The 24,663-nt window shown below is 37.1% G+C and overlaps 4 protein-coding genes across 8 annotated transcripts; 3 read left to right on the top strand and 1 right to left on the bottom strand.

Moving 5' to 3' along the window:
* Positions 1-264: 264 nt before the first annotated feature.
* Positions 265-1,046, top strand: LOC103986724 (signal peptidase complex subunit 1). The gene is made up of 2 exons (XM_009404821.3): positions 265-421; positions 615-1,046. Exon 2 carries the CDS (start codon positions 615-617, stop codon positions 897-899), a length of 285 nt encoding a protein of 94 aa, XP_009403096.2. The 5' UTR covers positions 265-421; the 3' UTR covers positions 900-1,046.
* A 4,421-nt stretch (positions 1,047-5,467) lies between these two features.
* On the top strand, positions 5,468-7,983 carry LOC135676948 (tyrosine-protein phosphatase DSP3-like). Its single transcript, XM_065188998.1, has 5 exons — positions 5,468-5,685; positions 5,809-5,902; positions 7,430-7,487; positions 7,607-7,650; positions 7,753-7,983. The coding sequence occupies exons 1-5, from the start codon at positions 5,468-5,470 to the stop codon at positions 7,981-7,983; spliced, it is 645 nt and encodes a 214-aa protein (XP_065045070.1).
* Positions 7,984-11,790: 3,807 nt separating this feature from the next.
* On the bottom strand, positions 11,791-15,339 carry LOC135624526 (F-box protein At5g39250-like). Of its 3 annotated transcripts, none has more exons than XM_065128268.1 (2): positions 15,139-15,339; positions 11,791-12,717 (listed from the first exon to the last, which is right to left on the bottom strand). In XM_065128268.1, exon 2 carries the CDS (start codon positions 12,628-12,630, stop codon positions 11,902-11,904), a length of 729 nt encoding a protein of 242 aa, XP_064984340.1. In that variant the 5' UTR covers positions 12,631-12,717; positions 15,139-15,339; the 3' UTR covers positions 11,791-11,901. The 3 variants fall into 3 exon arrangements, with proteins under 3 accessions (XP_064984340.1, XP_064984396.1, XP_064984465.1); XM_065128324.1 differs by having other exon boundaries at positions 11,791-12,734; XM_065128393.1 differs by lacking the exon at positions 15,139-15,339 and adding an exon at positions 12,838-13,495 and having other exon boundaries at positions 11,791-12,734.
* A 1,532-nt stretch (positions 15,340-16,871) lies between these two features.
* On the top strand, positions 16,872-21,971 carry LOC135585753 (pentatricopeptide repeat-containing protein At1g26460, mitochondrial-like). 3 transcript variants are annotated; one of them, XM_065128642.1, is made up of 7 exons: positions 16,872-17,622; positions 19,403-19,619; positions 19,796-20,275; positions 20,956-21,162; positions 21,276-21,413; positions 21,498-21,686; positions 21,806-21,971. In XM_065128642.1, the coding sequence occupies exons 1-6, from the start codon at positions 17,006-17,008 to the stop codon at positions 21,678-21,680; spliced, it is 1,842 nt and encodes a 613-aa protein (XP_064984714.1). In that variant the 5' UTR covers positions 16,872-17,005; the 3' UTR covers positions 21,681-21,686; positions 21,806-21,971. The 3 variants fall into 3 exon arrangements, with proteins under 3 accessions (XP_064984714.1, XP_064984631.1, XP_018682902.2); XM_065128559.1 differs by having other exon boundaries at positions 21,839-21,971; XM_018827357.2 differs by having other exon boundaries at positions 21,498-21,971.
* The last annotated feature ends 2,692 nt before the right edge of the window (positions 21,972-24,663 follow it).

A 24,663-nucleotide genomic window follows, 5' to 3' on the forward strand; every position in this document is an offset into this window, starting at 1 on the left:
CTAAGATCCTATCAAATAATCTCAGTAAACATCATTTCTGATTTATGAATAGCTCGACTATTTTATGAATCTAAATGTCAAAAATATTTTATCAGGTACATCATCGGTGTAATTTTTGTGGGACAAAGATTCTTTCATCTATTAGTATGAATCCAAGAAAATTACATTAATCAATCCTCTTACGAAAATAAACCTATTTTAATTGCACGAATCCAGTTACGATGAGCCAGTTTAGAAACTACATGTATCAGGTTGGGCTTGAGGTCAGGTATCACCAGCCCGGCCCGTGCCACAGCTGACGGTAAGCTTACCTCCCCGACCGGACACCCATGGCGGTGCTAAAAAAGGGCAGATCTGGGGATCAGAATGAGGGTTTGCCAGGATTGCTCGAGTCTCCTTCTTCTCCCTTCGATCCGCTCAGGTTCTTGATTCTTCTGATCCATCCAGGGTTTTCGTTTGTCGAATTCAATTTAGATCTCGATTCCTCTGTTGAATTCGGCATTTTGTTTGATGATCTCTGGCATCTCGAATTGGATTGGTTTGGGGGTTTCAGACGAAGTTGCTTCCCCATCTCGAATCTGTGTAAGATCTTCTGTTTTTGTTCTTGATTTCAGATGGACTGGCAAGGGCAGAAGGGCGCGGAGATTGTGATGCAGATCATGCTCGTCGTGTTCGCGATCGCTGGTTTGGGGACCGGATACACCATCGGCTCCTTTCCGACGATGATGCTTACATACGCCGGTGGAGTCGTGCTTACCGCACTGATCACTGTGCCCAACTGGCCCTTCTTCAATCGCCACCCCTTGAAGTGGCTGGATCCGAGTGAAGCAGAACGCCATCCGAAGCCGCAGGTCAACGTTGCTGCTGCCTCCAAGAAGAAGGCACCCAAGCACAAATAGCAGTAGGTCTTGTAGCATTCAGTTGACATCGTTCAAGTTAAGGTTGCGGAAATGCTTTAGTCTAATGCTTTCCAAGGTATTGTCTCAAAGGACTTTATTCTCATATATGCTTAATTAATTATAATTTTGAAGGAAATTATTATTTTCTTTTCTTGTTTCTTAATTTTGAGTTAATTTACATTGGAATTCATATAATTCTAAAAATAAAATAAATAATCTTATTTATCTTATATTGACGAAAAATATTCCATTAAATCAATGAGGATAGCAATGCCTGAGCCACCAGCAGCAGCATTACCTGTGGAAGCTGATGGAAATGGTGATCCAGAGGGTCACTGCCTGCATCAGCCAACGCTCACCTCCACCCATCTCGCCATGGTCGAAGCAAGGATGCCCCACGTAGAGATCTTGGACCATGTCCGACAGGTGCAGGATCAATGAGAATGAAGTGTTCGACGAGCTTGGATGAAGGAGAAGATCCAGTTGCTGACCAGAGCTTGCCTCAAGGAGTACAGGAGAACAGCAGAGTGGGATGTGAGGGAAAGGCTCGCATCAGTTGGCCTCGCTGAGAAGGGGTACAAAGTGGAGGAGATTTCTTGGTCTCCATGCAATATTTGCAGACCTTTTCAAGTCAAAGTATCAGCATGTTATAAAATAGGAATAAGATATAAGTTCCAATTAAAAACATAAACCATTAAAATGTTATGAATTTAAATAGGGAGTTGACGAAATATAACACGAGAATATTGTTCTAAGTATTAGAAAACAAGAATCGGTCTTCCACTCTCTCCTACGCGGACGTATAAGAGAAGTAGAAGTTTGGAAAGAGTATTTATTGTATGCAAATGTTGCGAAATGGGTGGGGTATTTGTGGCCTTTCCATCTACTTGGACGATGCCACATGGCAGCGTGTGGCACATCTTCAATGATAACGAGTCAGCATGATTGTGAAATCAGTGGTGCGATTGACATTTCAGATCCACGGGGTGCTTAGTGGGACATAATGTATCTTCAAGTTATCCATCTGGCCCCTCCAGAGTGTTTCGACACATGAAAAGGTTTTGGTCATGGTGTCTTGTTTAACGAGCAATTAGACCATGTCATTTGTTGTGAACATTATTATATTGACTTCAATCGTAGGGTTATCAAGCGTTTAATGGTTGGATTCAAGCACATTATTATTGCCAAGACACTTCGTAGCCATACTCATCTACATCTTCATCAAGGATACTTGTCAAATTTGATTCCATAGTCATCGACGGATACGTCATGGTTGGACACAGTCATATCATCATCACATCGAGGGATGCTTTGTGACCATTTCAACTGCATCATCATTAGAAATGATCATATTCAATCGTATCATCATCGAATGTTAGTGATTCCATCGTATAGGAATCGTTGACATCAATGTTACTTGCAATGAAAATAACCTTGTCAATGCAATAATTTGATCCTTTATAATATCTTAGTGATCACTGCATCGTGAAGTAGGGAAAACCCTAATTAAGGTGCATGTAGCCCTATGATGTTAGTCATTAGGAGTAACGTTGACGTTCATGATTTGATCACATCAACATTGAACCCGGGTCATGTTAGTCGTATTATTATCATAGAAGAGTGCTTTGGGTTGTGTTGAAAGCATTTTTTATCTATTTCAATTGCATTGTTGTTATAGAGAGTGCTTTGAGCTATGTTGGTTGTATTGTTATCATAGGGAGCACTTCAAATCATTTCAGTTGTGCTTTAGGTCAAGGGCAGGGCACCCTTGCTAGAGCAAGCAGGTTAGCTCAATGATGTCCTTACGACATGAGCCCTCCTTCTAATGTCAACATGAGGGAAAAAATATTAGTAATGTTCGAATCAACCTCACTCTTGATTCAAGCCCACATGTATAAAAGATCTAAGGTGGTCGAAGGGAAGGCTAAGATGCTCATCGGGGATTGAGGTGGACTTGAATGCATTCTCATGTAGGAAGATTGAGGTTGAACAAGTATTCTGACCTAGTCTCTCCAACACTCAAGTTAGTAACTGACGATGATGGAGTAAAATTTAATAAAAGTAATTAATCTCGATTTTTATACCTAAGGTAGTATGGTTAATTAAGGATAATAGTTTATAGAACGTTCCTTTCCCTATCATTTTAAGGTATGAGTGAAATATTCCAAAATTCCTTAATGGCAACTTTAAATTAATGTCCATATGGCTCAATTGTTGATCGAGTCTTTCCCTCTCTTTGCTAACTATTTGTCATTTGTTACCATGTGTTAAGTTGCTATCAAGAGAGGATATTTTTCCTATCAAGTAGCATAGGTGAGATCCTCGTGGGTGGCTATAAAATTCTTTAAATCCTTGGAGATATTTAGTATCATATAGTCGATTAACATCAGCTAATTGAGAGTAGATCACCAAATGATAGAATAGTGTTGTAGGCATAATGAATGTCTATAATTATAAATTTGATTTTATGATCTTTAAATATTTTTGGATTTTGAAGGTAACATAGAGGATTGTCCTGCGAGGGACATGACAGAATTACATATGTGAATATGGATTCCATATTTTTAGAAGAGAAGCTAATTTTTTTAAAAGGTATTGAAATAAAAGATATCGACTTAGCTTTTTATATTGATCAAGATCTACTTTAATAAAGCATTTAAGATCGCTCGACCTCTTCTTTTCTAAATACTATATCAAGATCTCCATGTAACTTATGCATTTTTACTTATGCTTCTTTGCATTGGATTTGCAAGTAGGAGAATTCCGAAAGTAAAATCGTATGCTAATATTCTTAGGTTTTTTAAAGATCATAGTTAAAGAACCTTTTATTAGTAAACTTGGGTAACCATCCAAATGACTTGAGAAGTTAACCCAGAAAAAAGTTATGTTGAATCATTTGCCCTTTTTTGTTCTGCCTACATCAAATCGTCAAACAAGATGGTATCAAGTTGACCTAACTATGAGATGACAAAAGGATTGACATGCCAAATGCATGAGATATGATGTATCGTCATATTATCCACATGTTAATACCCCCTTACAGTTCTATGCAACAAATGCATAACATTATGACTCATGTTAACATTACGAGTTCTTGATTCACGTGTTGGGATGAATAGACATCCATTTTAGTATTACTATGAGATGATATTACGATCGACACGTCAAATCCATGATATGCTCAGTGGGTTATGATGTGTTCTCATATTATCCACGTATTTTAGCATCACTATGAGATGATATTATGGTCGACACGTCAAATCCATGAGATGCTTAGTGGGTTCTGACGTGTTCTCATATTATTCACGTATTTTAGCATCACTATAAGATGATATTACGGTCTGACACGTCAAATCCATGAGATGCATAGTGGGTTATGATGTGTTCTCGTATTATCCACGTATTAATCCTCCTTTGTCGATGGTGATATGCCCTGTGCTCTCAACGAGAAATACACCTCCCAAAAATGACTTAAAAGTAAAACTATGATATTTTATTTTTGATAAATGCTCTATCAGGTACGTCAACCTTGTCAACCTTGACAGGGATGCAGGCCCTCAGGATATCTTGGCCAAGAAATGCAGCCACCCAAAAGCTCTCGCTCCAAATGCAATGCTTGTAATCCTTTTGACTAAAAGCATTGGTGTGTTTGATAGATATGATTCTTTCCCCATAAGTTATCATTTTTTTTGATAAAATAATCATAATATTTATTTTGATATCAGAGCAGAACATGTGTTCATATTTGTCTGACACTTAATTAATAATATTTATTTTTTCATATCAAACAATTTATCACATGAAGACATAATTTATATTGCTTATAAAGTAGATTATTTCGGACATCATTTACATCATGGATGTATGTGAGAAGTACATATATTATCTACATATAGTTCTTGTTTTTCTTTTAAATTTTATAATTATTTTTTCATATATTACATTCAAGTTTAAGTTGGAGGTTCCTCAAAGATAATTATGTTATATTAATCATTGTACTACAACTAATTATTTCACTTGGTATATGTATGTATATATATATATTATGTGATACATACCACGGAAAGTGAATCCGCCGAAACACCCGAGGGTGATGGGTGAGCTTTTGGTCCGTGGCCCCACCTCGGATATCGGCGGGCCCACCATCAAAACGACCTTCAAAGAGCGGGGTCCGGATCCTGCGTGGGCCCACCTTCGTGACCAGTGAATCTCCCGGCCACCACGCGTACTTCCCCCGGTTACGTTTCTGATGCGCCCAAGTTCGTCACCTCCTTTGCGCATTCGGAGATCCCACTGGCTCCCAAACCCCGGCCCCCACAAAGAGACCCACTCATACCAACCGATCAACAGCCTCCACGTCGGCCGCCTTAAATCACCTCAGGCACATCGTACCGTGGTAGAGGACGTATATAAAGGCAGAATACCCACCCCGGATCTGTGCGAGTAACAGGATTCTATTTACTCGAAACGGCGTGGGCAAGATTAGGAGACGAACTCCGAGTACCAAACCCTCGCGAGAGACGAGCAGCGACCGTTTTGATCTCGTTGATCGATAAGATCACCGAGATATGATCTTTCGATCGGTGGGCGGTGACGGGGGTGAATCCATAGACGTGCAGGGGGAGGACGAGGGGCGGAAGGATGGAGGATCGGGAGGAGTACCGGAGGAGTCGTTCTTGGTTCGGCCCTCCAACTTCGGCATTGTGGACAGAGGGATCTACCGCTCGGGGTTCCCCGCTGCCGACAATTTTCGTTTCTTAGAAGGGCTCAAACTTCGATCCATCGTGTGAGCCGCTCGTGATCCTTTTTCGTTTCGCCGCGTCTGAAGTTGTTTTCTCGATGTGTTGTCGCCTTCTTTTCTGTTCGGGGTGACATGGTCGGTGCAGATGAAGTGGGGATTTGATTGCAGGTACTTGTGCCCGGAGCCCTACCCGGAGGTTAATGCGGAGTTCGTGCGCTCCCATGGAATTCGTCTGTTCCAGTTCGCGATCGAAGGAAGCAAGGTAAATAAATCTTCATTCTTCTCGCGTAATTTTTGTTTAGAGACCAATTTCTCAAGACATTCTTTTGAAGGCAGATAACGAATTTGATGTGATTTCTGGTTGAAGATCGGCGTTTTATGCAACGCTGATAAATTTGAGTTTAATCATCGTCATTAGAATTTTATGGTAATACTTCTCAAGCATATATGAGGAACTCTTTTGAGAGGGTTTCTGGTCAACAGAGGCATCTATTTTAGATGTCAGTTTCGTACGGCATGTGATGAAGTGAAAAGGATTAGCATACGAGTGTTTCCCCATCAAAAACACGTCCTTCATACAAGATTGGAGTTAACAATCTGAGGCGTCTGGATGTGACATTGGATTATATGAATGTCGAAAATTCATCTCTAGGAATAATAATCTAGATATATGTATTAGAATTTTATCAATTTTTGTGCATTTGTGAATTTAAGGAAAATATTTTCTATATTTCTTAGGTTATCTGAAATGTTCTACAGTAGATTGAACCCTTATCGTCACTCGGGTATTTAATGGAATCATAAGTTGAACCAGATCTTACTAGCTAGAGTTCTCTACATGTATTCATCATTTCCTAAGCCTATGCCGTTGTGCATTGCCAATAATTGTAAGCCAACCATCTTCTTTATTGAATTCAACAGGACCTACATTGTTCTAGTCATTATCTTGTCATCTATTTTCTTTATCCCATGTTATAATAGAAAGCCATATTTTTTTCCAGAAGAATCTTTGTAATGATCACAAGATATAGACTGCCGGTAGTTGGTCCTAGCTGTGTTGTTGTTTCTGTTCCATCTGTACCTTGCATTGGTGTCATGAATCCTCCATTTTGTGGTGAAAAATTGTAGGTCACTTTAGACTTTTCTGCTGTTATACCACCTTCTCTTAGTTGATTAGCTTTTAGCAGAAATTATGTCTATCTTTGTTTTGTTCCAAGGCACTTTTTTGTTAATTATGACATGGAATCTGAGTATAACGAAGTTGCTGGATAGAGGCACATCATGTTCTTTGTAAAACTCAATACCTAAAAAGAGTTGTCTTTCCTTCCTTCCATAATAAAAATGGTAACCATACAGTTGTTGCCAGCAGTTTATGTCAGAAACTCTTCCCTGTTGGATAATCATCTTTGACCAGTTAACTTCCCAATTCCTGTATTGACATGTGATGAAAGATGTCACATTATAAATGCATTGAAATGTCACAGTTGTTATTGAGGGTTCAAGTTGGATTTAGTCACAGGAAAAATTGGACCTGACGAGGGAAAAGCTGGAACTCTTAGGTCATGTAGTTGGTCATGAGTTTTGTTGATTAGATCAAATTGACCCGTGTCTGAGAATATTGAGAATACTCTATAATGTTCTTGAAGTGCCAATTATACTATTAGCAATCTTTCTCTATATAAATATTTCTGGTTTTTTTAACTCTGTGATACCGGAATAGCTAATATCTATTGTGTTCCGTAATTCTACATGCTTTATTATTCTTGTAATCAAGGTTTTGCATCTGTAGGAGCCTACTGTGGCCTTACCAAAAGATACCATCATGATGGCTCTCAGAATCTTACTTGGTACAGAAATAGTCGAAAGCTCAATTTTTTTTTTCGATTCTCTTTGTTTAAATTATAAGCTGATTATGGTCGTCGAGATTCATTTGATTAGCCTATCTCTTAATGTTATTTTGTTACAGACGTAAGCAATCACCCTATTCTGATTCACTGCAAAAAGGGGAAGGTAAAAATAAAATCACACTAACACACACATGAAAGTCATACAAGTGCCTTTAGCGGATTGTTAACATACTTGTTTTTCTCTCTTATGCGAATGCTAATTCAGCATCGAACAGGGTGTCTTGTGGGCTGTTTCAGAAAGCTACAGAAGTGGCCCCTCTCTTCTGTGTTCGAGGAATATAACCACTTCGCTGCTTCCAAAGCTCGACCGTCAGATCTGGCTTTCATCAGTAACTTCGATGTCTCATACAAGCTGCGTGTACTCTATATCATCTACCGCTTCTATGGATATGGTTCCCGAGTCAAGCGCTTGGTCTACCAAGATAGCTCCTCATGACATCCAATCCTATCTCCTTCCTCGTTTGCCTTTTTTTGCTGCATCCATATCGAGGAAGTTGACAGGAAGTCAAGCATTTTCCTGTACGAGATCATGCGCCCTATACATGTTTCCCCCATTGCAACTTAGACATCACAGCACAACACTTGTTGATGGGTTAACGAGACATTTATTGTTCACCCATTTTTCTGAGATCTGAAACGATAAAATTCTGACTCATTAGCTACGACAGTGTACTTTAAGCTCTACTCTTATCAACTGTCGTTAAAGATGCAAATTGCGAAACCTTGTTTACCTCGTTGTCTTCGGTTGCTTGCTTATAAATAGTTTTCTGAAACAAATATTTGTGATCTATCCCTATACGACAAGGTGGTGTAGCAATGTAAGTAAATTCTGTTCTTTTCCGATATAGCAGTTTACTTTTTTTTCTTCTTCTTGTGATGCAGGATGATTAATGTTGGTATGTATTCGTCAATCCAGCTTATGAGAATTTATCTGTCCTTTGTAAATTTTATTCATGCAGAATCATCCGGTATGGATAGAGATATCTCGAGTTATTTGTTTACTTATATTTTATCATATGTGCCACGTGACTTCTTTTCTTGGTATCCTTTCGACAGGGCAGAGGCTCAAAACTCCCTCGTGTCATCCAACGTACAGCGAAAGGGACGAGATGTACGTAGCAAGTAGTAGGATTTCGCATTCCGAGGACAAGTTGGAATGTCTTGGACAGGTGAACATCCTTGTTGGTTCATAAAACGGTGGATCCCGCTTATAGCGATCTCTGTCTGCTTCGGGATTCGTACGAACATTGACGACCTATTCTGTTCTTTTTCTTTTGGATACTTTTTGGAAAGGATACGACGGTAGAGAAAGAGGAGGATCGAGAGAAAGCATACGGCAAGGAAATTTTTCGTAAAACTTCTTTTTTCCTCACATAATCTCTCTTTTTACTTTATATGATGCTTTTTTATTTGTTTAAATTATCCTTTTACAATGAGTTCAATTAACATATTCTTTAAAAGAATCGACGAACTTTCCCTGCACCTTTCACATGAAAGTGATGTGAAGTATCAATTGCCATGCTATCTCTCATTTTAGTTCACCCTCGATGTTGATCTTTTTCATTCGAAGTCCTCGTTCGATGATGTCTCAGTTCCAAACGCTGAGGTTTCAGTTCCAACAAGGTGACCTCAAATTTGAAAGCCTCGGTAAGTTCTCTCTACGTAACATCCTCTCGATGCCGGTTCTCTCGTTGCTTCTCCGGTCTTTTGTTCTCTCTTATTCTAGAGTACATTGACATCTCATGTTCTTTCTGTTAATTTTAGGTGCTTTTGCAAACTGTTATTAGATTAAAATAATAAATTCGTCTACTCTATCATAAACTATTTTAGTATGAAATACCTAACCCTAAATTTTAACTGTGGAATCCTGGATTTTGATAATGAAATCAATTAATGATTTTATGGACTAATATGCTTTTGAGATAAGTGACACAGGAAATACTTCGATCATGGATTCGAACTATCAAAGGGTAAATTGTCGAAGCAGGACAATCAAATATTATACCGAAAAAAGTATCATGTCTTGAACATCGAGCAAGAGGATTGATCGACGTGCCAAAAATTAGACTGTCTTATAAGTTCAGACATCATACCAGAAGGATCGGGTATTACGTCAAAAAATAAGATATCGTGGGAAAATCGATATACCGATAGATCAGACGATATGCTGAAGGAAAGGACGAAGTGTCGGAAGATCAAACGATATGCCAGAATTGCGTACAATGTGCTAAAAGCTTCATAATTATGCCGGATATATGGTTGGATTGTTAAAATATTGATCGATATCTTTTGAGTCAAATTGAGTTGATATTGGATCGAAACGATGCTAACTTATCGAGGAACCCATTAGACTTGAACCAAAGCCGAATAAGGCCTGTTAGAAGATCAAATCAGTGACCTAAAGTAGGCCTGAGCAGTGGTATCGTCTGAGTAAGTTGAAAAGCACTATTTGTGCTTTTTCGACTATAGTACCGCCCATGTCAACGGTAGTATTACCTAGGCCAATGATAATACCACTAGATCCTTAATTCGTGGCCCTATTATGATGGTGGTACTATCCGTATAAACTCTATCTTTGAGAAGTGTTTGAGTCTTTTCCTTCTTCTTGAGTTTAGAGATGATTATAAATTGTAAGGGGTGAGAGATCTTGTAAAAGAGAGAGTATCAATGTTCTCTCCTAATTTTGTTAAAAAGAAAAGAGTTATAATAAGGATATTTGATCTTCATCCGTTAAAAAAAAAGATCAATAATAAAAATTAATTATTTTAAGGAAGGAAGAATTGAGAGTTGACGTAGGTCCGGAAGACCAAACCATTATAAATCGATTTGCATCTTTTCTCTTATCTTTGTTTTGATATTGCTTGCTGATTTACTCCGCTCATCACACTTTTGGTTAAACATATTTCTAATACAGATTTATCGATCTAATCTTAAAATTATATAAAATTACTATAGCACTAATTGTACTACTATGAAGACAAATCGTCTCTCACGTACTATTCAAGATATTGGATTTTCTCTTAACTATGTATTTTAATGATAAACACTTTGACTGATGATTTTTTTAAATATTGAGTTGATTGGTCTCATGAAGCACTTTCCTAATTCATCTAAATACTTAAAAGAAATAATAAGAAAAGGCTAAAATTGAACCAAAAACTAAAATCGCGATGAAATTGAGTTGAACATAAATTGAAAATGAAATTTTGGCTGAAGCTGATCTTTTTTCTAAGGTTAAAATTGGATTCAAAATTAGCTCAGGTGATGGTTTAATTTCTGATTTTAAAAAGCGAAACAGACAGTTTCGGTTCCAAACTAACGATTATAGTTTCAATCTGATGATTTCAAACTTATTAAATATGATTAAAAATAAATATAAAGCATAAATAAGGTCTATGTTATGGTGGTCAAATCATAAGCTTTAAACCAATTAATGAGTTCAAATTTTGATATAGTCATTTAGTTTGATTAAAAATATTAATTTTTTATTAACTTTTTTAAGTCATTACACTCATTATAGTTATACATTTATTTTTCAAAATTTAGAAATAAAATTATGAATTTTTATATTTTAAATTATGTTTAATTAAAAAAAATTAATAGTTCAATCTGCTATCGGAATCGCTCGAATGGAAATCAACAATTTTAGTTCTAAAATGAGTTCTGGATGGTGAAATTGATGATTTCGGAACCACGATGAAGGCCAAGTAATAGTCTTTATCGCTAATGGCGAAGTTCAAATGTCATTTTCATCGTTTACTCTTTGAAGAAAAAAATCTAAATAATTGAAGTGCAAAAATGTGAGAAACATCTTTTGTTCAGTTATAAAAGTTTTTCCTTTGATTTCTCGCACCCACCGGAATACATATGGGATCTCTTCTGCTGGCAAAGGACAGACCAAACGATGTGAGTCCAGAAACAGTTCCACCTTTGCTTTCTAATATATGCATGAAAGGCAAAGGCTTTACTTAATCAACCCAAATGAAAAGAAACATTTGCATCACGGCAAACCAAAAACTCAAAGTTCAGGTGGCCAATCGCTGCGCCATACAGTTCATAAATGAATCGACTCGACTGTTTGTCACGTAAAGGATTTAACAACTGAATCAAGACGCAATTAAGTGAAGCACTTTTAAGATGAGCGACAAAAGTATCATTATCAGAAAACTGAACTAAAGGTCACAAAATAAAAAAGAGAACAAAGAGATGAAACTAAGTTGCAAGCAGACATGAGGCACTAAGATAAAAAGAAATATGTGCCACATATACTGTATATTATTTCCGCTGACACTCGGAAACATAGTTTGATGATTGTACCGGTTTACACTCAACAGAAGACGTAGATCTGAGACATTCATTTCCAGTCTAGCATGTCTAGAAGCCACAAGACTTCATTCTCAGAGTTTGCAGCATCACAAAAATCTATCTTGATGCCAAAAACATCTACGACATTGTTGTAGCTATTCGCCATAAATAGCAAGGACACCCAAGCCCTGACCCCAGATATGAATGGATGTCCAGCTGAAAATCTTAGATAGTCGTAGGCGAGTGCTTGAAAAGCATTAGCATCCACATACTCAAAGACTGATTGGTTTATGATGCATGCCATCTCGTTTGTGTCTTTGCGGGCCAGGAGAACAGACACACTGATTCTCTGCCCCAAAGAGAGAGCGAACCTTGGTTCCACTTGCATTATCATTTTGTAATCAGCACCATCGACAAGTGGGTTCTTTATCCCTGTCGTCAGCGCAGCGCCCGAGACTGCTTCAGAGAATACCAATGTTTGTTCCAACCAGACATCGATGTAAAATTCCAAATCATCGAAGGATAGTCTTGCAGGGGGAAGAGACTGATTGAATTGGGACCTGGAAAAGGTTACAAAAAGCTTGTAATAGCTTATGGCTGGAGGTGGTCTTTTGCATATAGAAGGCCATCTCTTGGCACAGATGCATTTCCAAAGGTATTCATCCCTAGCAATATCTCTCCAATGATGGCATACCAGCATGCATGAAGCTAGGTCCTTGCCATCAAGTAAAGGGAAGACAGCCTTCAAAACTTCACCATGTAACCAATCTCTGGTCATTCTGTGCCTCCAGTGGATGATTCAACAGGAACAAGGATGAAGCATTGTCACGCCGAGTGCAGTTACATGGTGTAGTGAAAGTTTTGCCTGCACAGAAAAAAAATCTGTATCACAGATAAGCTTTAAGGCCAAACTGGTAAATGTAGAGAACCAAGCACATTGTAACTGTAATTGAAGAGAATCAAACTGGAAGGAGAACGACCATACAAGATTTGACAACATGGCACCAGGGAGGACAGAGAAAATCAAACTTAAGTTCCTTCTACACTACAAGCCACCGATAATTGACTAGGACCAGTAGAATACAAACAGGCTTTCTTAGAAATCACAAGTTGATCAGCTTCAGCTTTGATGACAAGAAATTGAGTAAACTCTGGGGTAGTATGGACCGATCATACTGAATAAGCCAAGGGCCAGATAAAGTGAATAAAGATTAATAATGGTTATTAAATAGAATAGCCATGTAGCAATGAAAACTCAGGACCACACAATGAAGAACAGAAAAGAAGCATCGAGTTGTACAAGAAAAATGAACCTAGGAAGAAAGAACAAAGAAAATATGCATATCTTTTGTGCAACACGGTTGACTAGCATAGGATAACAACTATCATGAAATCTTGGTTTCTCAACCCACTAGGAAAAAAGAACAAAGAAAATATTCATATCTTGTGTGAGACATGGTTGACTAGCAGAGGATAACAACTACTACGAAATCTTCATTCCTCAAACCACAGCATAAATTTATGAATATGGAGTGATCAAATTTTGCTTTCACTTGTGCAAATGATGCATATGAATAACAATTAGGTCAGTTTAATCTCATGAAGAATGTAATATCCCTAAAATGACAGAAAAATCTTCCTAAGACTAAATGGAAAGCAATGAAAGAAGTCTGGAATTTTATAGAAAATTAAGTGAATTTAGTTAATGGACTTAAAGAATGATTAGTAAATATTTGAACAAGAAATAGTGCAGCACAAAATGCATGAGAGCTGATAAAGTTTAAATGGTATATTTGTAGCATAAAAAAGGAAACAATCGATGGTGTTAATAAGAGATCTTGTGGTACAATTATTAATGGAACATATGAAAATTTTCTTCAGGTGCTAGGCATGAATATTAGGCCACTAGCTTACTTGTGAAACTAAACTAAGGAAACATGTATCCTAAAGGTAAAGTATCTAAGGAAACTAAGAAAGCTCTTAAGCAACCGGTATCTAATGAAACTAATGTGTAGGAGTAAAAAGTAATGTGTGGTTGAATCAAGAATATAGCTGTACAAGCCAAGACATAACCTACTAAGATCATGCCTCTTATAACAAACATGCAAATGAATCATGGTAGGAGTAAAAAGTAAAATTGAGAGTGATAATGGGGTCTTATGTAAACATCACCTAACCCTCTAGCAAACTGAAAGAAGATATAGTCATTGTGAAGCTTGTATGCATGTGAATTTGGTTATACAAAGTACATCCACTAAAAGTTGGAGTGTCACAAATAAATTTCAAGTGAACATGTCCTCCAATTAGAATAGGTAAAGATATAAAAATATCAGAAAATTGAGTTATTTGAAAAATACTGCAGCTCAGGCATATAAAGATCAATAGCGTAGTGAAGCTTGAACACTATCAAGTAACAAGTAGCACACAAATTTTAGCAGGAAAAGCCAATAAAAATGTTTTAACAACATTGCATTAAACCATTGCGTTACAATTTCTTGAGGCAGAAGCCCATAAAACCAGACTGAAACTAACTGCTTTTTTTTTTAATCTAACTATGTATTTCTTGCTTCCAGTACAAAAAAATATCCGAGATGGAATACAAAGTACTAATGTCAATGGACGCTCATCTGAATCACAAATTTTAGCATTTTTCATGTTCTTTACACCGAAGTCATAACAAAAAGGTAATAAAGATCTAATAGTTTGACACCTCTTCATAAAAAACTTATATATATATATATATATATATATATATATAATCAAAACCTCATCCAATATATTTGGAATATTTAAATTTTATCATTGATATGATGGTAGTGTACAAAATTCTAGTACTAAAGGTTTAATAGGAGGGTTCAAAACCTTATCCGATATAGTTTAAAATATATCAGTTGGCTTAGCTGGTAATGATATTGATAGTTTGCGAAATTTTTCTTCATCATTTACTCTTGGTAAAAAAAAAAAAATAATTAATTAAAATAAATTTAAAATAACTATTTTCCATCTTCCAAATCATTAAGACGATACTTCTCACAGATAGGAGCAAAGTTTCAGTTCAGCACGAATTAGGTTGTCAACAGAATTTTAAAAAAACAAGGAAGAAATAAAACCTGAGGAAGAGGAAAACAGAACTATACTAAGAGGGTTCAGATAATCCAAGAATCCATTCAGTCGATCCGTAAATCATACAAGATACTGGGAACTCTCAGGATCAAAAGACAACGTTTCTCGAGTAAAAAAATACGCGGAGAAAGGAATCGATCATGAAGAATCAGTAAGAACTCACCAGTCGACGGATCAATGCAAAGAAGGATCGAATCCGAAGCAGAGACTCGACGATCTCAAATCAAGGGGCGAAGATTCCTGATTCGCGACTGCAAGTCGTATGGAATTGGGCGCCTGCGACGTTTCACACGCGAGAGAGAGAGAGAGAGAGAGAGAGAGGTTACTTGGCAAATCGAGACAACCTGGCTTGCGGACAGGACGGTTGTGCGTGGCAGAACTTGTGCAAAGGACTGCAAATTTTACATATCTATCCTTTCAACTTTTCAAAAAGACATATCTGCCCTTCGAATTTGCTGTTTCATTTTTTTATTTTCCTAAAAATAATTTCCTTCTCATATATATATATATATATATATTCTTTCTTTCTTTCTTGTACCAAATCGAATCTCATGCTAATATATATATATATATATATATATATATATATATATATAATTAAATTATAGATAAGAGACTTCCTGAAACCTAAGTTCTATCACCTACGGAATAATGTACTGATCAATCGTGTGTCTCAATAGAAACATCAAATTTTAGATTTAACTTCAAAATTATAGTAATATAATTAATTTAATCATTATATTATACATTTATTCAGCATCTAATCAACCAAAAAGATTAGGTACACTCTTATAAAAAGACGGGTCATTCAATCCTAAGTAATTAATTTTATGTATATATTATGTTTGTATATAAATTATTATATTATATTCTATTCATATTTGGCTATATTATTGGTTAGGATACATTATGGAAAAGTAATTTTTTCATGAAAAAAGTAAATAAAACATGTATATAGAAGTTCTAATAGAATCAAGAATGAAGTAACAAATAAAGAACAAAGACTATCCTCCTATCATTTTTTTCTTTCTTTTTTTTTTTTTTTCATGCTATGTTAAAAAATATTAAGTTGTCATCTATACTCATTCTTAAAAATAAATATATTTTTTTATAAAAGAAAAACATAAGGGTCTTGGGATCCTTATACATCGTTAATCTACGTAAGAAAGAATGAAGCTAAACTCGATTTCTTTTTTCTTCCTATATTTCATAGGATTATTATGAATGATGATTCAGAGATAAAAATAGAGACGAGAGAGGACATGTAATATCTCAATAAGTTATGTAATCTCTCAATAATCTTAATAATGTGACATATCTACTGATATTTGTATATTTACTTAGATGATAGCAAATGATCTTAGTATAAATAATTAAAAAAGTCATTATCATCGACAACATCTTGTAACAATATATTACCATATAAATAAATAAATAATAAATTAACATGAAATGTTATGATGATATATTTATATATATGATTTTTTTCTTCTCAAGAGAAGGTAAACCTATACTGATTGGATGATTCCCTCATGATCATTAAACCATGGCAAATGATTATTAGTTAAAAACATGCTCAATCACCTTTATCGTTCACTATTTTAAGATATATAAAGAAAATTATAATTTTTATTTAGAATCATCCAAAAACTCTCAAATAAATTATTTTACGAGATCTCAAATATTATTATGAAATTAAAAATAAAGGTCGATAAGAATTGAGACTGATTGAAAAATCTAATCGATATAGTGTAAATCGAAAATTAAGGTTATGTTCTGCTCCAAATCAATATAGTCTAAATGGATTATTTTGGTCTTTGGGAAAAGAAAAGCGTCTATCATCAGTCTAAATCGAAGCATCACCAATCTGTTGCTGAAATTGCCAAAATTACCTAATCGTCCCTGTCATCACCGCGATCGGAACGCTCAAATTCTTGAACCGTAAGCCTCAATCTGCACCCCTTTCCTAAATCCCTAACCCTAACCCTAACCAGCCGTCTTCGCCTCTTTACCTCCGAACTCGCCCGTCCATGGCGGCCATCCTCCTCCGCTCCCGATTCCTCCTCCCCAAGCCCCTCACCCCCGCCCCGTTTATCCGCTCCATCTCGGCTTTCCCTTTCCTCTCCCAGGAGCCGCAACTCGAGGAACCGCCTTCTTCGCCCACGGCATCCGCCTCCCCGCTGCCCCCCAGCCCCTCCACCGGGAGCCCCTTCTACCAGGAGAACTGGCGGAGCCCCAACCCCGCCCCCGGCGTCGGGCCCCTTGTCGGCGGCCAGTCGCTCGTCCCAATGGGGCCCTCCGCCACCGCCCGGATGATGGCCTTCTCCCAGACCTTGGACGTCTCCAGCCTCATGAATGTCTTCGCTGATTGGATGACGTCGCAACGCTGGTCCGATGTCAAGCAGCTGTTCGAGTTCTGGATCCGCTCGCTGGACGCCTCCGGGAAGCCCAACAAGCCCGACGTCCACCTCTTCAATCACTATCTTAGGGCTAATCTGATGATGGGTGCGACGGCGGGAGAGCTCTTGGATCTGGTGGCCCAGATGCAGGAGTACCAGATCGCACCCAACACCGCGTCATATAACTTGGTGCTCAAGGCTATGTTTCAGGCGCGAGAGAGTGAGGCAGCGGAGAAGTTGGTCGATCGGTAAGGAACATTATTCTCTTGTAGCTTAGTTTCATATTTTTTGTGGTTTGTTATGTGGATTGTTGTTTTCAATAAATGTAGCTAAGTTTTTTTGAAGAAATGACCCAAAAGGGAAAGCTTGTGTCAGCAATAAGGGGGCTTAGGAATTGGGCGTGAAACTTAAAAGAGATCATTGAGCTTCTAATTTGTGCCTCTATTAATAACGATTTATTGGAAGAGTTCCGAATGCAAATTTGATTATCGTTAACTGATTCGTTGATGATATAATCAAAGGAATTTTTGAATTGTTTGGACCTCTTGTAACCATATGTAGACCGGCGTTTCACTTCTTGCATGGCGCACCTATGCAATATCAAAAGGTATAATGTTTATGTTATAACATGTGGGGAGATGGGGGTCTTTAGGCTCATATGGTATGATCTGCAAATTGAATAACTATTATTGATTTTAGACAACAGTTCAGTGTTGATTTTGATTGATTAGTTAATTTTGTTCTATCAGAAAATAGAATGTACTGTTCGTAGTATCATAGCCAGGTCTTAAAACTTAGTGCTAAAGTTGATGGCACTAGTAAACCTTTTGTGACAGTAAAACGTCTCAAGCTCACTGTCACACACACACAGAGAAAGAGAGGATGTAGAAATGAGTGGGGTAGTTGTGGTACCACTTGCTGAAAATATGTAGGTTACAACTGATTTCATATATGAAAATTGTTTCATGAAGGCTAAGTTCAGATGTGCTTATTTTCTTGTTTCGTTACTCTCTCTTTTTGTTCTTTGTTCTTTCTGCTAATTTTGTGAACTCTGTTTCATCTATGATAATCTTTCTATTAGTGCTATTTAACTTTAAATGTTTCATGTGATTATTCTCTTTTGGACTACTACATTGGATGTTGGATCTCTTTAGAAAATTATTCTATTTGGATGACTACCAGATGAGCTTTTGGAATGTTGAGACGTGGCTTTGGTTGAACCAGTATAGCCCTATGATTTTCCCCTTACTTTTTGTTAGTACCTACAGATTATTATTTCATGAATTTACTGTAGACCATGGAATGATGGGACTTTACTGGGTATAATGTAAAAGTTTATCATGTCTAATTTGAGGTGATGTGGAACTTCAACTTAATTGAGTGTCCTATTTGATTCAAATAGCCTCCATTAAAATCCTATAAGTTCTTATAGATATGTCAAGTATACTTCTTGAACTAGGGTACATTGTCTCTGATTTGTTCTCTGCTTCATAAATGTGATAAACATGGAATTTACCTACAAAAATGATATCATTTTTTTTTCTTTTCCTTTTGCATATCTGATGTCTTTTTCCTTTCTTTTCTTATATTTCCATTTGGGCTCTGTTTATATATTGTGACCATTAATCCTTTGAGGCACCTTGTATTCTTTTTCTTTTTCTTTCTTGTCCTCCCTCCTCTCTTTAGTCCTATGTCCCTGAATCTCATTCTTGAGGAGTACACATGCAAAGAATCAGACATGATGGAGATCTTGATCCTAAGTGTCAAAGTTAATGCCAGAGGCCCATAGAGACGTACCTACAAGGTCAAGATGTATAACATGGTCCTCATAATATTGACAAGCTAGGTACAATTTGGCTCTAGATGGTTAAATTGGGCAGTGATGTAGTTGTTTAGAAACTTGTATACGATACCTTTTAATCTCGAAACGGCTGGTAAGAGACAGTTGATGTGGTATTTAAATCTTGTAAATTTTCTATAGCATGTGCATTTTACCTTTTTGAATGATTGTTTATTGATTGACCTCAGGATGCTGCAGACAGGCACCACACCAGATGATGAATCATACAATTTGGTTATCGGCCTTCTAATTCTTATGAACCAGATAGATTCCGCATTGAAATATATGGATTTGACGATAAAATCAGGTTACATGATATCGTCTAGTGTCTTTATGGATTGTGTACGGAGCTGTGTAAATGCTGGAAAGCTGGACACTCTAGCATCCATCATAGAGAAATGCAAGGTACTGATCAAGTTTTGCAAATAACTATGATTACCAACACTTTGTCATTTATGGCCACTGTCTGCGATGCCTCTGTATAGTAATGATTCTCGTCTTTCACAATTAGTTAACTCTGTTCTGTCATCTTTTTTAGTTTTTAAGTTTTGATTTGGTTTCCCTGTTTGGGTGTTTCTCAGACAACAGACCAAAACAAAGCCTTATGCCCAAGCTGGAATTTGTGTAACTATATTGCAGATGTTGCTTTGCAAGCAGATCATAGCAAATTGGCATATTTCTCCTTGGAGTTTTTGGCTCGATGGATTGCTCGTGGTGAGATTGCTAGACCACCTGTTCTGCTTTCAGCAGAGGAAGGTTTAGTTGTCTCAGCACTTGGTGCTGCCGGGAGAACATACAACTCTACTCTTCTAGATGCTGCATGGTCAATCTTGCGACGTTCACTGCGTCAGAAAAGGGCCCCAAGTCCAGAGACTTACCTTGCAAAGATATATGCACACTCATCGTTGGGACAGTTACAACGTGCTTTTGCTAGCCTCAACGAATTTGAAACTGTGTATGGGAACTCTGAAGAAGTTGATCAGGAGCTGTTCTCACCTTTTACATCTTTATATCCACTGGTTGTTGCTTGCTGCACGAATGGATTCTCAACTTTGGATTCGGTATGGTTGCACACTATTAAAATTGAATACCCTGGCCTCACAAGTTTTATGAATTTCACACTATTCGATATGTGCAATTGGAACACAGTAGTTCTGATCTGGTGAACCACTATTTTATGTGTTAGACCTGCTTGAAAAAGGTTCTGTCTTGGTTCTAGCATAATAACTTTTTGTCTTCATCTTACCATTGAGTTGAGCTATGTTAGTGATTTTTCTTGTGGATTAGTAGCACAATCAACAAGCATGAAGATTAATGAATCTGAATCCTTAAGTCTTCGTATTTTATGTTATCTAAAGCTTCCGCCTTTTTTGTCCATGAAACACATTGGAACATCTACCCTGCAGATTATTTTGGATTTTGTTTTTCCGAATCATCCGTGTCTTATTAATAATCTTTCAGTGTAAAGTATCACTGCAACTTAATTCCAGTTTCATGCTTAATGATGAATTTAGCCTTGGATGACTGCATCAACACTGATTCAGAATCTTGATATTAATTGGTACACAGTTGGCAAATGATGGCCATAAGATGAATTTGGTTTTGGCCAGTTGATTTTATTCAGTCCGTAGGTCACCAAAAAAATTTGACACTTTAAACTTTTGTCATGTGCTGTATACTGTTACTGTTTGCAAGAGTGGATGATCTTCTAGTTAACCTATTTTGTGAAAATGTCGTTCAGGTGTATATTCAATTGGAGAATTTAAGCCGTGCCGATCCCCCTTACAAGTCTGTTGCTGCTCTCAACTGTGTGATCTTAGGTTGTGCAAACATATGGGATCTTGATCGAGCATATGAGACTTTTGAGGCCATCAGTGAAAAGATTGGAATGACACCTGATGTACATTCTTATAATGCTTTAATGTCTGCATTCGGAAAGCTCAAAAAGGTTACTTATCTTGCTTCATGTTAGTTCTTGAATATAATTATCTACCTTTGTTCCCATGTGGTTGCCATTGTTTTTCTTTTCTGTTTGAAAATTGAAAGAATGTTGCCTGACAGACCGCTGAAGCTAGCAAAGTGTTTGAGCATTTACTGAGCTTGGGTGTGAAACCAAATGCAACGACATATTCGTTGCTTGTTGATACTCATCTTGTCAATCGGGATCAAAAAGCTGCTCTCTCAGTAATTGATGCGATGGTATGACCCTCTTTCTAAACTCTTCTAGTGATGCTGTTTCAATCAGGAAACAACTTGGGTTTTGGTTTCCTGCTTATGTTTCAGGTCGAGGCAGGCTTCACACCATCAAAGGAAACACTAAAAAGGGTTCGAAGACGCTCCTCACGGGAATTAGATTTTGATAGTGATGAAAGGCTACAGTCTCTTGCTCAAAGGTTCAAGTATAGAATGGGTAATGAATTACGTAGAGAGATGCTCTATAATCTCGAGTACAGCACCAACTATTAGTAAGAGGTACTCTTCACTTTCCGACCTAGACTGATGCTTTGGTTGCTTGGGCAGCTAATATCAGCATTGAGATAGAAAATTTAGTTTTTGGCAACAAGCTGTTTGCTTGTCTGGTTGAAGTGCAGAATCATAACCTGGATCTCTTTCGAACTCACCAGGCTGCTGGATACTTTTGATGGCTGGCTGATGAAGAACGACTCAAGCTCATGTAAATTTCTTGTTTGTAATCAAATTTTAACGAAATGAGAAACCGTGGTAGGATCATATTCAACATGTTGGCAGTTTGCTTCATTTTCAGTTGCAACTTAGTCACCAAAACTGGGCCTCGTCTGTCAAAACGAATTTGTTGTAGGTCTTCAAAATAAGGTTTTTTAACTTTGCAGGATCACACTACGTCGTTGATTTATGCGACACTTTTGTTTCCTATAATGTTCATTCCATCTTCATTAACCATGGTGTGAGATGCTGCCTGTAGGCGCCGTGTGTTGATGCTTGACGGGCATCCCTTCTGCTACAGCGGCCCAGGTTCGAGTGGAGTCGATGGATTACAATGTGCTGCCTTCTTTGGTCCCTTTCGGAGTCCAATGTGAAGAGTCCTAGAAATGGCAATATTCAAGGTGCTTGCTAACTTATCAACGGCTTATTTCCACTTAAGGGGCTCAAAAATATAAAATAACAAAAGAAAACATATATTTCGCTTTAGGTACAAGTGAGTGGCTGGCAATAATTCCAAATGAAAAAGGAAAAGACAAAATATCTTACAATAATAAAATACATCAGTTTTCCTTTATTTTTAGCCAAATTTTGAAGAAAAAAAATATATATATAATCTTGCCTGGCATGGAGTAAATCGACTATATCTCATTCCGAATGACTGACGATTGCAGCACAAAAATGATAGGGATTTAGCCAACTCGTGAATATGTATCATTATCTCATGACATCACATAATGAGAATTTCTATTATGTAAATTGTATATAGATTCAAATATGATACTTATCAACTGTGCAGCGATATGCTGACTACAAGATGGGAATTTGAACCAGCTTAAAGTAAGCAGAAGCCCAGTTTCTTGTTGGGGCTGGTTGTGCCTGTACACAAGGCATGGTTTCTTCATGCAAGAGGTCTAAAGCCTTGTGAGAGTAGACGTAGCTGGTCAAAAGGCAACTCAAACGACACAAGTGTTTGGATTGTGTTGTATCAAGAAGGCTGCTGATGATAAATCTCCCATGAATGCAACTTTATGTCCTTATCAGATATCTTAATCATCTCCCATTTGAATCACTCATGTGATCTTAGAATTGTCAGCTTCTGAGGATCTCACTCCTCATGATTTGACTGGTGATATGAAAATGATCTGAGTCAACACATTCCCCAACCCTCATATGTTTGACTGAAAAGGCAGAGAGCAGTGAGGAAATGCATGACTGAACATGGTCCAGTTGTCATTAGCTTAAGGTGTCAAGTTGTAGTCTTTTTCTGAAAGGGAAAAGATGGTGCAGTGTCCAATATTCTTGGAGAGTACTCTCACTCGATCCACTCCACAAGCAGAATCTCTCTCTCTCTCTCTCTCTCTCTTCGGTAGTATTTCCTTTTTTTTTTGGATCCTTGGTAGACACAATGATAAGGATCTTTTGCCTTGCTTCAAAGTCAAATGATTCCCATGTCTGTACTCTTTCAAGGCAATCCGAGAACATTCCACCGAAGGGATGTGATGGCAACAGCGCCACCATGCAGATAAGTGCTTGTTTTTGGCGGCTGTTTGGTGGCGGTTCTTGGGCAGGTGCTGCACCCTTAAAAATGGTGTGCCACTTTTGTCTTCGAACTTACGAGGGCTAAGTTTGATTGGCCATCAGAAGAGTTTGGGATGTCTAAAACTTCCTGCAGAAGCTCACCAACCAATGTGTAAAGGTCTGATTTGTTGGAAAGATGTTTTTGTGCCATGCAGCTTGTTCCTACATGAAGCTTCAGCATGCATGTCCTCATCCAATCAACAGGCACCAAGACAAAAAGTTTGGTTCAGTGGATAAATTGAAGTTTAAAATCTCCTCAAACAAGTTGAGTTTATTGGATTTTTGTTTCTTCATTTAAGACTTATGTTGGTTTCTGAATTATCAGTCTTCTATTCCTCTGTCAACTCTTCCATTCTTATCTGAAATTATTTTAGCATTTATAGTCTTTTATATTTATTATGTATATTTTAATACTTCCCCTCATACACAGACCAACAAAATACCTCAATTTCATTATATAAATGGAGAACAAAGTTCAACATGGAGGTTCAAACTCAAGATCTCCTCTCAACACAGGGAAAAGCCTAAGCCAATAGATGAAATATCATTTATATTCTTTGTATAGTACAATATTTTTTGTTGAAGCCAAATCTAAAAATGAAGTCCAAACTTACCTGTGCAAGTATTATTTTGTGGTAGACCATCCAATTCCCAGTAAGAAGAAACTCTCCTACTATTTTTTCAAAAATAACTTTAATGTTTTCAGCACAAAGATGCATGCAGTTTACATGATTCATGATAATTAAAATTATCTCAAACAGGTTTTAAATGTCACCTAATGAGCAAATTCTTTGAGTTAGTAAAAGATATCACAATACAATAACATCTCAGCTAATATGCAAAAGCAGCTTTAAATCATACCAAATCTACATGAAAAATGCTCTCATATTATACATAAGTCTATTAGCATTTGCACTCTCATATTAAATTGGGTGATAATGATTAGTATCATAGTTAATCTAATATTTGACATAATAGATGACTCAAGTAGGAAAATATCAATTATGAACAGAGTCAAAGAATATGTCATGACATGAAGAGCATTGAAGATGAAATCAAATCCTCTTATGTGAGGTGAGGGAGATTATAATACTTTAGTTTTAAGATGTACAAAAATCTTTATAAAAGAAAAAGAGTTATGGTGTTCCAATATATAATAGATATTATTCTTGCCCTCTATCCTCTTAGA

Source organism: Musa acuminata, chromosome BXJ1-1 (genome assembly GCF_036884655.1).
Source record: "Musa acuminata AAA Group cultivar baxijiao chromosome BXJ1-1, Cavendish_Baxijiao_AAA, whole genome shotgun sequence".
Taxonomy (NCBI): domain Eukaryota; kingdom Viridiplantae; phylum Streptophyta; class Magnoliopsida; order Zingiberales; family Musaceae; genus Musa; species Musa acuminata.

What these genes read in the sequence shown, in the direction of transcription:
- LOC103986724 (XM_009404821.3), top strand. Translation starts at nt 615, where the DNA reads ATGGACTGGCAAGGGCAGAAGGGCGCGGAGATTGTGATGCAGATCATG.
- LOC135676948 (XM_065188998.1), top strand. Translation starts at nt 5,468, where the DNA reads ATGATCTTTCGATCGGTGGGCGGTGACGGGGGTGAATCCATAGACGTG. An exon ending in GGCTCTCAGAATCTTACTTG is followed by an intron (nt 7,488 to 7,606) that starts GTACAGAAATAG and finishes ATTTTGTTACAG; the next exon opens with ACGTAAGCAATCACCCTATT. An exon ending in TTCACTGCAAAAAGGGGAAG is followed by an intron (nt 7,651 to 7,752) that starts GTAAAAATAAAA and finishes ATGCTAATTCAG; the next exon opens with CATCGAACAGGGTGTCTTGT.
- LOC135624526 (XM_065128268.1), bottom strand. Translation starts at nt 12,630, where the DNA reads ATGACCAGAGATTGGTTACATGGTGAAGTTTTGAAGGCTGTCTTCCCT.
- LOC135585753 (XM_018827357.2), top strand. Translation starts at nt 17,006, where the DNA reads ATGGCGGCCATCCTCCTCCGCTCCCGATTCCTCCTCCCCAAGCCCCTC. An exon ending in CCATCATAGAGAAATGCAAG is followed by an intron (nt 19,620 to 19,795) that starts GTACTGATCAAG and finishes GGTGTTTCTCAG; the next exon opens with ACAACAGACCAAAACAAAGC. An exon ending in TCTCAGTAATTGATGCGATG is followed by an intron (nt 21,414 to 21,497) that starts GTATGACCCTCT and finishes CTTATGTTTCAG; the next exon opens with GTCGAGGCAGGCTTCACACC.